This window comes from Alosa sapidissima, chromosome 21 (assembly GCF_018492685.1).
Source record: "Alosa sapidissima isolate fAloSap1 chromosome 21, fAloSap1.pri, whole genome shotgun sequence".
NCBI lineage: Eukaryota > Metazoa > Chordata > Actinopteri > Clupeiformes > Clupeidae > Alosa > Alosa sapidissima.
The window spans coordinates 30974544-30990528 of record NC_055977.1 but is presented as its reverse complement, the minus strand read 5'-3'; the positions used below and the strand labels follow the sequence as shown (position 1 = coordinate 30990528).

Below are 15985 nucleotides of genomic sequence, written 5' to 3'. Positions count from 1 at the left end.
TTTAGCTTGGGATTTCTCAGGAACAGAGGTGTGTAGAAATACACGGTTCGCACCCACTGAGAGCTTAAAGTCTCACCTTTTAATCGAGCCATTGTATGTGTTCATAGCTATAACACAGAATATGCTGTGGCTGTACAAAAATCATCAACAATGGTCTAGATTGCTGGCACTCTAGGACAAAGCTCCCGAAAACAGCTTGGCATTCAATGAGTTAAGGTACACTTTTGAAATGTGGTGTAGCCACATCTCATCTCCTAAAGTTTGATTAGCTTCACTCAACAAAATGGTAAAATTTGACATGCTACACAGTCTTTGCTACACACCAAATGTTGTGCAATTATGTCTATAGAGGGCACTGCAGCTGACACATTTCAATATCTGCTTGGACCCTGATGAGCACCATTTGTGAATATGTTCATGTGCATGTCTGGATGCTGAACACACACACACACACACACACACACACACACACACACACACACGTATACAGGTATACACAGAGACACATACATACCAACACACACACAGAGATGCACAAACATGCATTCAGATGCAAACACATACACCCCCACAGACACACAAGTATACTCACAGACATACATTGAAACACACAAATACCCACACAGACACCCAGTATATAGATACACATACACTTACACACACAACTGGCAGTATACACAAGTTTGCACAGACAGAAACACATGCAGTCACGTGCATACACACATGACAACAAAACACACTGGCAGTATACACAGACGAACATGCTCAGACACATACATACACAGGTATACACGCAAACACATACACTCACCCACTGACACAAATTGTAAAAGCAGCATAGCAATGTGCAATATGACCCCCACATAATAGCAGAATAGTGAACTTGAGCAATGGGGATACAGATATGCATTTGGTCACCAAAGTATACTTTGTCTGACACACACACACACACTGGCACACACTTCTTAAAAATCTAGGCCCATCACATAGCAGTGTGTAATATGACCACCGTATGATGGCAGAAGTATACTTATGGTTATAAGCAATACATATACATGTGTATTCTGGTGTCACCAAGGAATACTTTGTTGGTGCATACTTGTCTTGCACACAGGTTTGTGCCCTATAGAGAATATGAGGATGAATGTGGCTTTACATTCATATTTTGTGAAATTTATATGTACATAAACAAGAGTTTGAGTTACAACATTGAACATGCAAGACTTGTGGTTTACAAGGAGTTGCAGGAGTAGGTGATGAAGATAAATTGAAAGCTCTGTGATGTGTGGAAACAACCACCTCCTTTTACATATGGCCAAGATAAAAGTGATTGTAGAGTGTTTCAGCTGGGACTTCACCTTAGCTGGATAACACACACATAATTAATTAAACATGTTAAAGGGGAAATCTGGCTTTTTCAACCTGGGCCTGAAAGATGTTAAAGGTAGGTCACTGACTGTAGGAATACTTGTGTTATACTGTATAGTTTTTTACATTCCCTGTGTAATTAGACAGGTGTATTTCTGTAGAGATGCTGTCCATGTTGGCCAATACTTGTAATACTTGAGCCTAAATACATCAAACATTAAGTCCCAGGACAAACAATTGTGTCTCACACATCAGACCATAAGTTTAGTTTGGTAAAAAAAAGGCCCATAAACTATTGAGAATCAGTGTCTCTTCAGATCATTTTAAAAGCAAATCAATGCTGACTCTTCATCTTGGAAGTTATGATGAATGTTGAACTTCACATAATGGCTGATTAATATGTGTATCTTCCTTCTTAATCAAACTTTTTTGTTGGTTGATGTGTCGCTGCTTTGATGCAGTGTTCTTGTGGACAACAAAAGAGAGGAAGAAGCAGACCAAACCCCCAATTACAAAGAATGTTTGGAGTCCTAAGAATCTGAAACAGAATACAAAAGGTGTAAATTAAACATAGTTAAAAGGCACACTGGGAAAATAGCTTATCTAATCAAATCTAACCAAGTGTTGTTAATCTTATATCAAGATCAAAAAATCTAGTTGGTATTGTTATTAGTATAAAGAGACTTACCTTGCGCTTCCTTATACAAATCTTTATTTAAGAAGAATTTTATGGAGTAAAACTTGTTCAACTTCAAACTGAATATTTTGCATTTTTTGCATTCGGTGTGGTGTTGGGCTGGTACAAGTATAAGATACATGAATTTCAACTACACCAAAACTATTTTTTTATTCAGAAATTCAACTGCCTGTCATTGGTAAACCAGCCGAGGCTAATCGTAGCGCTTAAACATTGCGTGTATAGTGATCTTCCACTGACCTCATCCACAAGTGTGAAAAACCTAGGAGTTATAATGACCAGGACCTATCACTAAATAATCACATTTAACAGATCACTAAAACTTCATTTTACCATTTAAGGAACATTTCAAAGATAAGGTAGTCCTTATCCTTAGACGCAGAGAAATTAATCCATGCTTTTGTCACCTCAAGGATAGACTATTGCAATGCTCTATACGCTGGCTGCAATAATGTCTAAGCTTACAGCTTATACAAAATGCAGCTGCTCGCACACTCACTAGGACCAAAAAATATGAACATATTTCCCCCATCCTAGCATCTCTACACTGGCTACCTGTTAAAAGTCGCATTTGACTTCAAAATATTACTTCATAAATGGCCGGGCACCTGAATATATTAAAGATCTCCTAGTCCCATATAACCAACCTAGACCGCTACGATCACAGAATACTGGACTTTTCCCAAATCCCAAGAATCTCAAAAACTACAAGCTTTCTGCTACCGCACACTCCTACTCTGGAATAATCTCCCTCCCTCAATTCGATCAGCAGACACCCTCCCTATTTTTAAGTCTAGACTTAAAACATACCTCTTTAGTGCCTCCCATAGTTACTGTAGGTATGGTGTAGTGTGGAACTTCAACCACTTCAGGGTTTTTTGGAATGGACCACCCTGCTGTGTCCTTGTGTAACTGGCACCCCAGTCATGCGTGCAATGGTGGTCACTGACCATGCACTGGTGTCGACTACCCTTCACCATGCCTTAGTTATGCTGCTATAGCATAGTGCTGTCATGGACTTTTCATGTGTCACACCATACAAACCCTCCTCTCTCCTCTTTCCCCTTCCCTCTCTCTTTCTCTCTCAACTCTCCCTCTCTTGCCTATTCTCACTATGGTATAACACTATACAGTACCATTGATATACTTATTACATGCACTGTTCTGTTATCCAAAGTGGTCTTCTTATTCATCATCATCATCATCATCATCAACCGTTTTTTATTCAATAATAATAATAATAATAATAATAATAATAATAATAATAATAATAATAATAATAAATGGAAAGAAAAGAAGGGGAATGTATAAATAATAATAATGATATAAAAGGTCTAAATATTAGTCAAAGCAAGAACATTGTGCAACAGCCATATCATCAATCATACCCTTGAATTGGTCTAGTGACACAGATCTATCTAATTTCAATAACTCTTGCAATTTGTTCCATTTATTAGATGCAAAAATGTAAAAGCTAATTTACCAAATTCAGATTTCATTTGAGGAGTTTGAAGAGATATAAAACCCTGTGAGCGTGTATTGTGGCAGATTGATTTCATGTTCAGAAGAGAAGTTAGGTAAAAAAGTAACTTTCCCAGTAAACTCCCTTATAAACAGAAAGGAGTTTCCCTCCTATCATAGAGGGAAGACCATCCTACATTTTGGTATAATTTACAGTGATGAGTTGTAAACCCATCTCCAGTTATAAAACGTAGTGAACTGTGGTAAACTGCATCAACTGATTTCAGAGTGGAAGGGGCTGCATGCATATACACAATGTCACCATAGTCTAGGACTGACATTATAGTTGCTTGAATAATGGTCATTCTGCGTTCTAAAGAGAAGCAAGACCTAATCCTGTAAAGTGCACCTAATTAAATTTTTACCTTTTTTGTGACATCAAGCACATGTGTTCTAAATGATAGTTTGTTATCTAGCCAAATGCCCAGATATTTGTATTGAGAAACTTGCCCAATTTGTGTCCCATTTAGGGAACACATGTTATAGGCATCAAGGTCACACTTTCTCGATCTAGTAAAGATCATACATTTGGCTTTTGCTTTTAGAACCAGTTTAAGATCTTTCAAAGATTTCTGCACACAATCAAATGCACATTGAAGATATGACACAGCTTGCTCTACAGATGGGGCATAAGCATAAAGGATTGTGTCATCTGCATAGAAATGCACTTTACGAAGCACAGATGTCATTGATATTCAATGTAAACAACAGTGGCCCCAAAATTGAGCCATGTGGAACACCATTCTTTAGTCTCAATGGCTCTAAGGTTGATCCTGTCACATCAACCCACTGTGTTCTATTAGAGAGGTAGTTTTGAAACCATTTAAAGTAAACTTCATCTAGACCAAAAGAGGTTAGTTTTCCAAGAAGTAACCTGTGATTTACAGTGTCAAAAGCCTTTGACAAGTCAATAAACAAAGCTGCACAATGTTTCTTACTGTCAACAACAGTAGCTATATCATTTACTACAGCAGTTGCTGCTGTAATTGTGCTGTGGCCAGCTCTGAACCCAGATTGATAGGGACTTAATATAGAATATGATAACAAAAAGGAGTGAAGCTGTTCCTTTACAAAGGATTCTAAAATCTTAGCTAAACATGGGAGCTTGGAGATTGGCCTATAGTTATTCAAATCACTTGGGTCTCCTCCTTTATGTAAAGGGGTCACTAGGGCTTATTTCCAGACTTCTGGAATAGAACCAGAGCAGAATGTTAAATTAAAAATATGAGTCAAAGGTACAGCAATGACAGGGGCTGCACTCTTTAAGAGATGTGGGTCTAACTGATCTGCACCCAGAGAGCTTTTCATACACTTGAAATTACACAATCCATAGAGAACCTCAGATTGGTTTACTATTACAGTGCATGCACTGTATTGTTATTCCTTTGGCTTCTTCTGACTTATTACAGCACATACAAATGCACTGTATTGTTCTTCCTAGGGTTTTTCTTTTTATTACAATTAATTTCAATGGAACCGCTTCTCTGTGTCTCTCTCCGTTCAACTGGATAGCTCACTTTCTTTCACTATCTCTTTCTCTCTATTTCTCCCAATTTCAATAACTTTTAACTATTTTTACTTGTATTACTATTAACACATTCTATAGCATAGCAACCACTATAATTACCCTAGCAACATCCTAGCAACCATCTTAGGAACCCTAGCAACCACTATTTATAGCATAGTAACCACCATAATTACCCTAGCAACACCCTAGCAACCACCTGAAGTACCCTAGCAACAACCTAGAAACCACTATAATTACCCTAGCAACAGCCTACATTGTAAAAAATGATTTGCCCTTGGTGTCATCTTAACTTCTATTCTTTTGTCAAGTTGACTATGGTGTTGGTGATTTGCCCTCGGTGTTATCTTAACTTCTATTCTTTTGTTAAGTTGACTATTCACCACTGTTGTTCAAATAACTTAGAAAGCTGTGTTATTGTCCCATGGCACAGTTGATACAAAATAGTATTTGTAGTAGTTATTTTGTATAAAACATGTTAGTTCATGTGTGTCTGGCTTGCGTCTCCTCACTGTAAAAAAGGAGTCATAGTAAAGTATTTCCTTACTTCAACTTATATAAACAAGCAAAGCAATTTCAACTAAGTTTCATGAGTTAACAGTGTTTCAACTTTGGTTTTGAAGTCAACTCAATAATTTGTGGGCTGATTGTAAGATATGGTCCTAATTACAGCAGTTAGGGATTATGGGTAGGATAAATGCTACTTTCTTGTTTATGATGTTTATGTTTTTCTTATTACTGTTTATTGTGGCTTTTTTGGATTTGTAGAGGTAGAACAACTGATGAGCAAAATGACTGTGTAAGAGATTTTCAGAGTATTGTCAGGATTACCATTAAGGAGAAGACCATTATTGAAATATATAGGATATTTTAGAGAATAGACATATCTCCTATCTGGGTTCAATGCAGAATTGACTTTATCAATTACCATTGACCTGCCCACTTGGAGCTGTCACAAAGTTGGGCACCTAATTATGTGTCTGTGTACTTCCTCCTGGGATGTACTTGATCTTCACCTTATAAGGTGAAGGGTTTTGGACCTTATATATTTACTATGAATATTATGGATATAAAAGCTGTAGCAACTGGAGTGATAGTTGTAAGTTGTATTCACACTGCACAACTAAGTTTATGTAGGTTACATCTGTTCCTGAGTCCAGCACAACCAGTACTTTATGCCCTATGCAGAGGATTAAGCTATTGTGGATGGTCTTGATGGTTTGTGGCACCAACAAATAAATACACAACAACATGACAACAGCCGTATAACCTTTTGTGTCACTGTCTCTTAGTTATGTATTTTATTTTAAGATTACATTTTAGTAAGGATTGATATGTGATCTCTTTAAGAATATGTAGACGGGAGCTGTGGCATTCTGGGAACAAACTTCCGGTAATTGCAAGTCAACAAATTCATTTTTAACTTATGATCCTATTTTGAAACAACTTTTAAACTAATCAAGTCAACTTACATATCTTTTTGACACAACAAAATTTATGTACATTTTTGTTGACTTGACTAAGTAAGGGAAGTTCATTTCAAATTAATTTTATTGTCAAGTTAACTCAAAAACGTAAGGCAGTGGGGTAACACACCTTTTTAAGTTAAAAGGGAATGTTATTTTTTACAGTGTAGCACCCACTATAATTACCCTAGCAACACTCTCGCAACCACCTCAATTACCCTAGCAACAACCTACTGGACACCTTAATTTCCCTCGGGATAAATAAATGATACTCTACTCTACTTTACCTACAGTGGGCATCACTTTCAAATGGCCACTTCAGTCGCGCATTACGAGGCGTGAAGCTGCGTGAAGCTTTAGTACCACTTTCAGCCACTGTGCGTCGCTCTGCCACAGTACATCGTTCTGTCAGTAGTCTGACTGCCGCCCCTTCTGAAAAAGCAGGAGGCTACCTTTAAACATAATTGTTACCGAGAGGAATCCCAGCCTACGAATTCAATAACAAAATAAATCATGCATAATTAAACATTACCTCAATTAAGGCTACTTGGGTATGGCTTAAGGCTTGACTACACGGTGGTAGCGAAAATCGGAATCTGCTTTTGATAGCCTACCGGTGCCGCTCCACAAAACGAAAAAATATCTTAATTTGCTGTCTACATTATTGTCAGTTTTGGGGGTAACGCAACAACGCAAAAAGTGTCTTAATTTGCCCTACTTCTTGACTGCAATGTAGGCTAGTCAATTGACTGCTTGACATGTCATTTTTATTTTTCTGTACAATAAACAAATACATCTGCTTTATGCCGCAGAATTACATTCATATTTGGCTGACTGCAGACACGCCACTTCCCTCCCCATATTCCAAGATTAAGATAGTAGCCTATACAAAAAGCACTTCATACTGTTCATAAAAATTCGTTAAAACAAATAGCTATTTACAATTTGACAAAAAACTGGTCCTCATTTTGCGAATGCGAGGACGATATGAGCCTGTTGCATTTAGTTAGATGTCCGAGTCACGCATAATGTTTGAAAACCACTGGCTCGTAATCACAATAATTTAACACACGACAGTTGGATAGCCTACTTCATCATGTCCCCATGCCTACATTTTTGTGAGTAGCATAGAGATCGTTCAAAACAATAAAGTATGGCTTTCCGTTTGGGACATCGAAAACTTTTAATATAGGGTAGACTACCGTCGGAGATGATGACTTGCAAAGGCCTCGGGATAACACGTTATCTCCACTATCATCAGTCATGCCCCTTGATCAAAGTGGGGAAGGAAATAAAAGTTTGAGAACCACTGGCTTAACAAGTTACCTGCAGTCCAGAACACACAGAATCTGTTGCAATATTCTGATGATATCGGCAAATGTTTGTTTTCCAAAGTAAGAATTTCACTTCACCACGCACCTTTGACAATGAATAGCTCATTACACTTGTTACTGTTAAACGTAGGCCTAACTGGTATCATTACAAACATTATTCTGTCCTAAAACTGGCAAATTTTATGGCATTGTGTCATGTTCGTTGCAAAATCTAGAGAAATGTGTGAGGTGGTCAGCGGGGGACAATTGAGACACACATTGGATTGTGTTATTACTTGAACATTCCACACTATCCACAGCTGTGGTATCAGGGGCAGGAGGATTACTGTTAGTGCAGGCTTTATATAAAATTCTTCAACAGAAGGCCTCGAATGCAGGCTTGCCCAAAATAAAGGCCTGTGGTTTGCGCAGCCTACAGTAAATAACAGACCCGCCACAATGTGCGGTATGATGCTTTTTTACAAGCAAGATGTTTTTGGTGCCCTACGCACACTGCATGTTCTTAAATAACAATGATCATCAGTAATATTCGACCATTAATTTGTGTAAATGGGCAAGCTGACCACCTTGATTGGCTGATTGGCTGATGATTGTAACGCGGGCATGATTCCAAACACCTCCCTTACGATGATGAGTGACAGGCGACAGGTCTCAGAATGCGTGCGCTACACAAGGACGGAAGATGATGAATAACTGGGGCCGTAGGCTATTCACAAAGGCTTTTATCTTACCACTAGGAGTAGGCTACTCCTAAATCGCACTAAAAGATTTTAGCTTGGAGTTTTCTCTTAAAAGTTATTCACAAAGCCTTTCAGACAACTCCTAAACTAGTTTCTCATGCACGAGCTTGACTGAAATGACCACCTTGATTGGCTGACGATTGTAACGCGATGATTCCAAACACCTCCCTTCCGATGATGAGTGACAGGTGACAGGTTGGAGAATGCGTGCGCTACACAAGTAGTGCGAAGGACGGAATATGATTAATAACTGAATAAAAAGGCCTAGCCTAAATTAATAAAGAGTAAGGCAAAACAAATAGCCTAGTAGCCTAATGAAACATAGGCCTATGGATTGATGCAGTACCTTTGCAACATTATTAAATCAATCTGTCACCATATGCCTAGGCTACGTTTGCAAAGAGGAGAACATTTTAATTTGATTCACAATGAAACGTTACATTTAATTTACATGTTAACAATGAGTAGTTTTGGTTGTTGTTGGTGGCGTTATTGCATCCCTTTTATGAATGCAAAATTGTTCCCTCGCGATTGGAAGCTCCTGTTGCCGCATAGGCTACGCATTTCAAAACATCGCAACGTAAAATGCCACAAAAAGCTGTTTATGAATAGGTCTTAGTGAGTTAGGAGTCCTCTCGACTTCTTTTAAGCTGTCCCAGACTTAGGTGCTACTTTTAGGTCTAAAATACTTCGTGAATTACTTTTTTGTGAAAAAAAGTTAGGAGTCCTAAAGTTAGGAGTGACAGGACCATTATTTTTAGGAGTTGCTCCTAAATTCGCCAGTTAGGAGTTACTTTTAGCCTTAAATTTCTTTGTGAATACGGCCCCTGAATAAAAAGGCCTAGCCTAAATGAATCAAGAGTAAGGCAAAACAAATAGCCTAGTAGCCTAATGAAACATACGGATTGATGTAGTATCTTTGTAACATTATTAAATTATTCTGTTACTATGCCTACGTTTGCAAAAGAAAACATTTTAATTTGATTCACAATAATGTTACATTTAATTTACATGTTGACAATGATTAGCCTAGTTTTGGTTGTTGTTGGTGGCGTTATTGCATGTTAGTTATGCCTACAATGTAAAATTGCTTCCTCACAATTGGAAGCTCCTGTAGCTGCATAGGATTTCAAAACACGGCAAAATGCCGCAGGTTTGAGAATAGGTCTGTGAGTTAGGAGTCCTCTCGACTTCTTTTAAGCTGTCACAGAGGTGGGAAGGTGTGATTTGTTGGGGACAGGGCCGGATTAACTGGGCACAAATGTCTGATGGCCCCCCTTCCCCCCAGCCAACGTGAATCGGGTGGTCAGTTAATAGGCCTATATCGTGAAGATTTTTCCTGCCATCTAAGGCACGAGCGCATCTGTGAGGCCAAGCCTCACCAAGTAGCTTGTTTGTTTACAACTAACATTCCATTTAATTAAACTGCTTTATAGGCTATGCCGAAATAGTTTTCAACATTTTGAATATTAGTGTCGAGTGAATTGAAATATTCTCAAAGTAGCCTTATGGCCGAAAGTTGCTTGGGATCCCCCCGTCAAGCAATATAACCATACAAACGTTTCCTGCACTCATTGTTTCAAAAGGAGTAATTTCGGCTTTGTCCGAACTGAAGAGCTGTGGACGGCACGGCATGCCCAATGAAAATAAATTAACGCAACGCAACACAACACAGACCCCGCTTCTCTCGTGTCAGTCACTGACAGTAGCCTAGAATAAATGCATGGGGAAAAACACTTCCCCATGACAAATACATTTGCTTATTTCACAGAAAAATATAAATAGCCAGTTAGGGTCTACAGTGCAGAGTAAGTTATGGTAGGCCAACTTGGAGTGAACATACAAACAGGGGAAATTCTTTCTCTAGTAGCTGAGTAGCCTCAGGTGCGCACGTAGACATAAGGCCGATCATGCAAGCCCAATGAATTGTGCTCTCACGACAATCACGCCGTTAAACTTAAATAGGTTAACATCAGTTCGCCTTCAAGCAAGGAAAGCAATGATTTGAAGACATCTGTTTCGCTGGAAGGGCAAGGGGTAGCAACAGGGCAACACAGAGACAGGCCCGATGGCAGGGCTGTTATGAGAGTATTAAAATATGGGATATTCTACGGGAAAACATTAAAACGGCAGCGGGGGGAAATTAAAAAACGTGAGAAACACGGAAAAAGTTGCCATGCATTGTCTCGGTCCCCGTGCACAGGGATTATTTGTCATATTATTAATCACATATGATTATTTGTGAAATTGTGCAAACAGGTATCCTGACCCTCGCCAGATGAATTTCGTTCCGCTTAGCTCCGCCTAGCTTCACTCACATCCATCTGGGACCTCTTCCATTGAGAGTGATTTCTGCAACCGACTTTATGGTTCAGCCAATCAGGACGCAGGGCGGGAGTTTCATAGATGTGACGTAGTAGAGAAACGACCGTGAGACTGTTATCAGTGTCACGGGTTGGCTTCGATGTGAGTGGTTGAAGTAGCACGTCAATAGATGACGGACAAGTGGTTTATTCAATCATAAGCAAGCATTTTTTGATTAGGCCCAGCCTTCTGAAACACCATTCCAATGGATCGGTTCCAGATGGATGAGTGGAGCTAGGCAGAGCGAAATTCATCTGGCGAGGGTCATGTTAGCAAACAGGCGCAACACATTTGAAAAGGAAGGACTGGTAGCATGCAAGCTCACGGGAAAGATTGATTTAAGAACGTTATCACAGTGTGTGGCTGTGGCGCAAAGCAGCGCGGGCGGAAGACAGCGACAATTGGCAGGGGAGGGTCATGTCTTTTTTAACAATTCTGTCGGAGGGTCATTGAACAATTTCTAGCAGGCAAGGGAGGGTCATGCAACTTTTGACTGAAGCACTCAAAATTCCTCCGGTGGCCCCTTCAATAAATAAGTATAAATAACAGTCCCTAGATTGCTGCTGGGCTATATGTCTTGGTTCATGTCTGTTAACAACTCACTGCCGTCAAACGCGTAGCCTATCTCGCGGTTGCATCCATTACAAACAAACATGCAATGTGAACGTCTGGGATTGGGAAGAGCACTAAATGCTCTACTGAATAAGCACGAAGTCAAACCTTTAAATGAAAAACACTCTTTAATTATCAAAAAAATAAACCACTAATGAATAAACTTGTGACCATCAAAAATCATTTATCGCCTGTAACTCCGTGATAACAGGACGTAACAGGAAGGCATTTGGCTGAGCAACGGAGGTTAATATGCTCTATATTTTACCGTGGTAAAGTTGGTTTTATATTTGGACGTTGGATATTCTACACATTCGAAAAATCTATTTAGCACTGACTACGATGGTCGAGTTTGTGTCAAACCAACTTTAATGTGTGTTTAAACAAGGTCTGCCTATATTACACAAAGTGGAAGTCGCATAATAGATTTATAGCATTTTTGAATATTAAAAAATGTATATAAAATCAAAGAATGAGTTTTAAAAAAAAATAAGCTTTCTGTACTATGTAGGGCAGTTAACTGAGTGCAATAGATGTGTTTTGACATGGGTAGGTCAAAAAGTCAAGACGCATAATAGATTTATAGCATTTTTGAATAGTAAAATATTAATATAAAATCAAAGAGGGAGTTTTTGGAAAAAATAAGCTTTGTGTACTATGAAGGGCAGTTAGCTGAGTGCAGCAGATGTTTTTTGACATGAGTAGGTTGAAAGTGGAAGTCGCATAATAGATTTATAGCATTTTTGAATAGTAAAAAATTAATATAAAATCAAAGAATGAGTTTTTGAAAAAAAAAAAAAAAAAAGCTTTGTGTACTATGTAGGGCAGTTACCTGAGTGCAATAGATGTGTTTTGACATGGGTAGGTCAAAAGGTCAAGCCGCATAATAGATTTATAGCATTTTTGAATAGTAAAATATTCATATAAAATCAAAGAGTGAGTTTTTGGAAAAAAGAAGCTTTGTGTAATATGAAGGGCAGTTAGCTGAGTGTAACAGATGTGTTTTAACATGGGTAGGCCGAAAGTGGAAGTCGCATAATAGATTTATAGCATTTTTAATAGTAAAAAATTAATGTAAAATCAAAGAATGAGTTTTTCGAAAAAAGATACTTTGTGCACTATGAAGGGCAGTTACCTGAGTGCAGCAGATGTGTTTTGAGATGGGTGGGTCAAAAGGGGAAGGCATATAATAAATGTATAGCATTTTTTACAGTAAAAAAATTATATAAAATCAAAGAGGGAGTTTTTGGAAAAAAGAAGCTTTGTGTATTATGAAGGGCAGTTAGCGGAGTGTAACAGATGTGTTTTAACATGGGTAGGTTGAAAGTGGAAGTCGCATAATAGATTTATAGCATTTTTGAATAGTAAAAAATTAATATAAAATCAAAGAATGAGTTTTTGAAAAAAAAAAAAAAAAAAGCTTTGTGTACTATGTAGGGCAGTTACCTGAGTGCAATAGATGTGTTTTGACATGGGTAGGTCAAAAGGTCAAGCCGCATAATAGATTTATAGCATTTTTGAATAGTAAAATATTCATATAAAATCAAAGAGTGAGTTTTTGGAAAAAAGAAGCTTTGTGTAATATGAAGGGCAGTTAGCTGAGTGTAACAGATGTGTTTTAACATGGGTAGGCCGAAAGTGGAAGTCGCATAATAGATTTATAGCATTTTTAATAGTAAAAAATTAATGTAAAATCAAAGAATGAGTTTTTCGAAAAAAGATACTTTGTGCACTATGAAGGGCAGTTACCTGAGTGCAGCAGATGTGTTTTGAGATGGGTGGGTCAAAAGGGGAAGGCACATAATAAATGTATAGCATTTTTTACAGTAAAAAAATTATATAAAATCAAAGAGGGAGTTTTTGGAAAAAAGAAGCTTTGTGTATTATGAAGGGCAGTTAGCGGAGTGTAACAGATGTGTTTTAACATGGGTAGGTTGAAAGTGGAAGTCGCATAATAGATTTATAGCATTTTTGAATAGTAAAATATTCATATAAAATCAAAGAGTGAGTTTTTGGAAAAAATAAGCTTTGTGTAATATGAAGGGCAGTTAGCTGTGTGTAACAGATGTGTTTTAACATGGGTAGGTCGAAAGTGGAAGTTGCATAATAGATTTATAGCATTTTTTAATAGTAAAAAATTTATATAAAATCAAAGAATGAGTTTTTGAAAAAAATAAGCTTTGTGTACTATGTAGGGCAGGTACCTGAGTGCAATAGATGCGTTTTGACTTGGGTAGGTCAAAAGGTCAAGCCGCATAATAGATTTACTGTATAGCATTTTTGAATAGTAAAATATTAATATAAAATCAAAGAGTGAGTTTTTAGAAAAAAGAAGCTTTGTGCACTATGAAGGGCAGTTAGCTGAGTGCAACAGATGTGTTTTGACATGGGTAGGTGAAAAGGTCAAGCCGCATAATAGATTTAAAGCATTTAAAGCATTTTTTTTTTTACATTAAAAATATTTATAAAAATCAAAGAATGGGTTTTTGGGAAAAAGAAGCTTTGTGTACTATATAGAGCAGTAATCCGAGTTCACCAGATGAGTTTTGACATGGGTAGGTCAAAAGGGCAAGCCGCATAATAGATTTGAAACATTTAACATTAAAAATTGTATAAAATCAAAGAGTAGGTTTTAGGGGAAAAGGAGCTTTGTGTACTAGAAAGGGCAGTAAGCCGAGTTCAGGAGATGTGTTTTAGTATGGGTAAGTCAAAAGGTGAAGCCGCATAATAGATTGAAATCTTTTATCAGCATAAAAAATTTCATAAAATCAAAACATCGGTTTTTGGACAAAAGAAGCTTTGTGTAATATAGGCAGGCCTTGTTCAAACACATTAAAGTTGGTTTGACACAAACTCGACCCTCATAGTCAGTGCTAAATAGATTTTTCGAATGTGTCGAATATCCAACGTCCAATATAAAACCAACTTTACCACGGTCTATATTTTGTCCAAATGATGTCTGTCTATCATCGTTGCACTCAGAGAAAACCAGAATGTTTAATTTGTCCTGCGTTTCTTCTACGGCTGCAAACGGGATTCACTCGCAGTTAACCAAATATTTCTTTATTAGGGCAGGGCAGGCATATTTCTGGCTATTAAATTATTTCTAAACCAGTCTGCTCAAGTCTGTAGTGAAGTCTGTGTAGGGTTTTCCAGGCTCCATTTCTTTTTACGAGACACCCTGCTCACTTGAGACATCTACCGGTTGTTTGGGTTGTTGCAGCGTCGTTGCAGCGTCACTGGAAAAATACAAATTAAAGTCGCGTGATCCCGCGCGCGGACCGCGAGTGAAGCTGGCCAAGTCGAAGCACTGCCCACTGTAGCAACCACTTTTAACTCTTAAGAACGTACCGTCACACTGGTGTGACGGCCGTTAACTATCCGTAAAAGCGTACCGTCACACTTTTGTGTTTGGAATGTTGCTACATAAGTATTCTAATTGCTGCTTAACAATGGGCTACCACTTGTTGGCTAACATGGGCTGACATTGTACATTCTCAAAGTCAAAATTGGTCTCTCGCAACTCACTTTTCCACTACCATTTTGTTATGTCCACATTTTGCAGATCTAGTTTATATTATGATTGTGTGGTCGGGCTATGCATGACAAAATCCACGGAAGTGGCAAGTATTGGAAAGACGTTTACTTACAGGAGGCTACAAATGTTGCTAGCTTCACTGCCATGTATTGCCATATTTCTGAATGTCAGTCATTACACCAAGCACAATAAAACAAGCAAAATTAGTGATTTTTAAAAATTAAATGATGATGTTATTCAGTGTTTAGTGAAATCTCATGGCCACTGATAAGATGAAATCAAAATGACCGTGAAATGTACGGAATGCTGGAAACAAACATCGTTCATTCACAAGCTATGTAGCTTTGAGTAACGCACGGCTCAGGAAACATAGTTTGCTACATTCATGACATTAAAACTCGCACAAGAAATGCGCATACATCTTTATCTTGTCTCATTATAATCACAGCTTTATTTGCGCAATAGCAGTGCATCCATCAAGTCCGTCAATGCAAAACATTACAGCGACCGGCATCTCGAAGTTCATTCATTCAGAAAAAATCATAGTATTTACAGACGCTATACAATATCATCGATAATATTACATTAGTCATGGCACATTTGAAAAGCCGTCAGCTTACTGATGAAGAGATCAGGGTTATTTTTACATCTAATGACGACTCTGATGTGGACATTGAACCCGAACCTGCACCTGTGGAAAGTGACTCCTCTGACGAGGAGTTGCCGGACAATTTGGCAGCTCTGGAGGAAGAGGTGTCGGAGGACACGGGGGATGTCAACTGGAGGGAAGGAAACTTTCGTCCGAAAAGTGTCAACTTTG

General features: G+C 38.1%; 1 protein-coding gene across 3 annotated transcripts in view; it reads right to left on the bottom strand.

The window, feature by feature from the left end:
• Nucleotides 1-601: 601 nt before the first annotated feature.
• Nucleotides 602-15985, bottom strand: part of slco2b1 (solute carrier organic anion transporter family, member 2B1) — a 205535-nt gene continuing 190151 nt past the window's right edge. For all 3 annotated transcript variants that reach the window (XM_042076135.1, XM_042076136.1, XM_042076138.1), the window contains one exon: nucleotides 602-1906. In XM_042076135.1, coding sequence (XP_041932069.1) covers nucleotides 1729-1906 — 178 coding nt within the window. In that variant the 3' untranslated portion in view covers nucleotides 602-1728. The remainder of the gene's footprint in view (nucleotides 1907-15985) is intronic.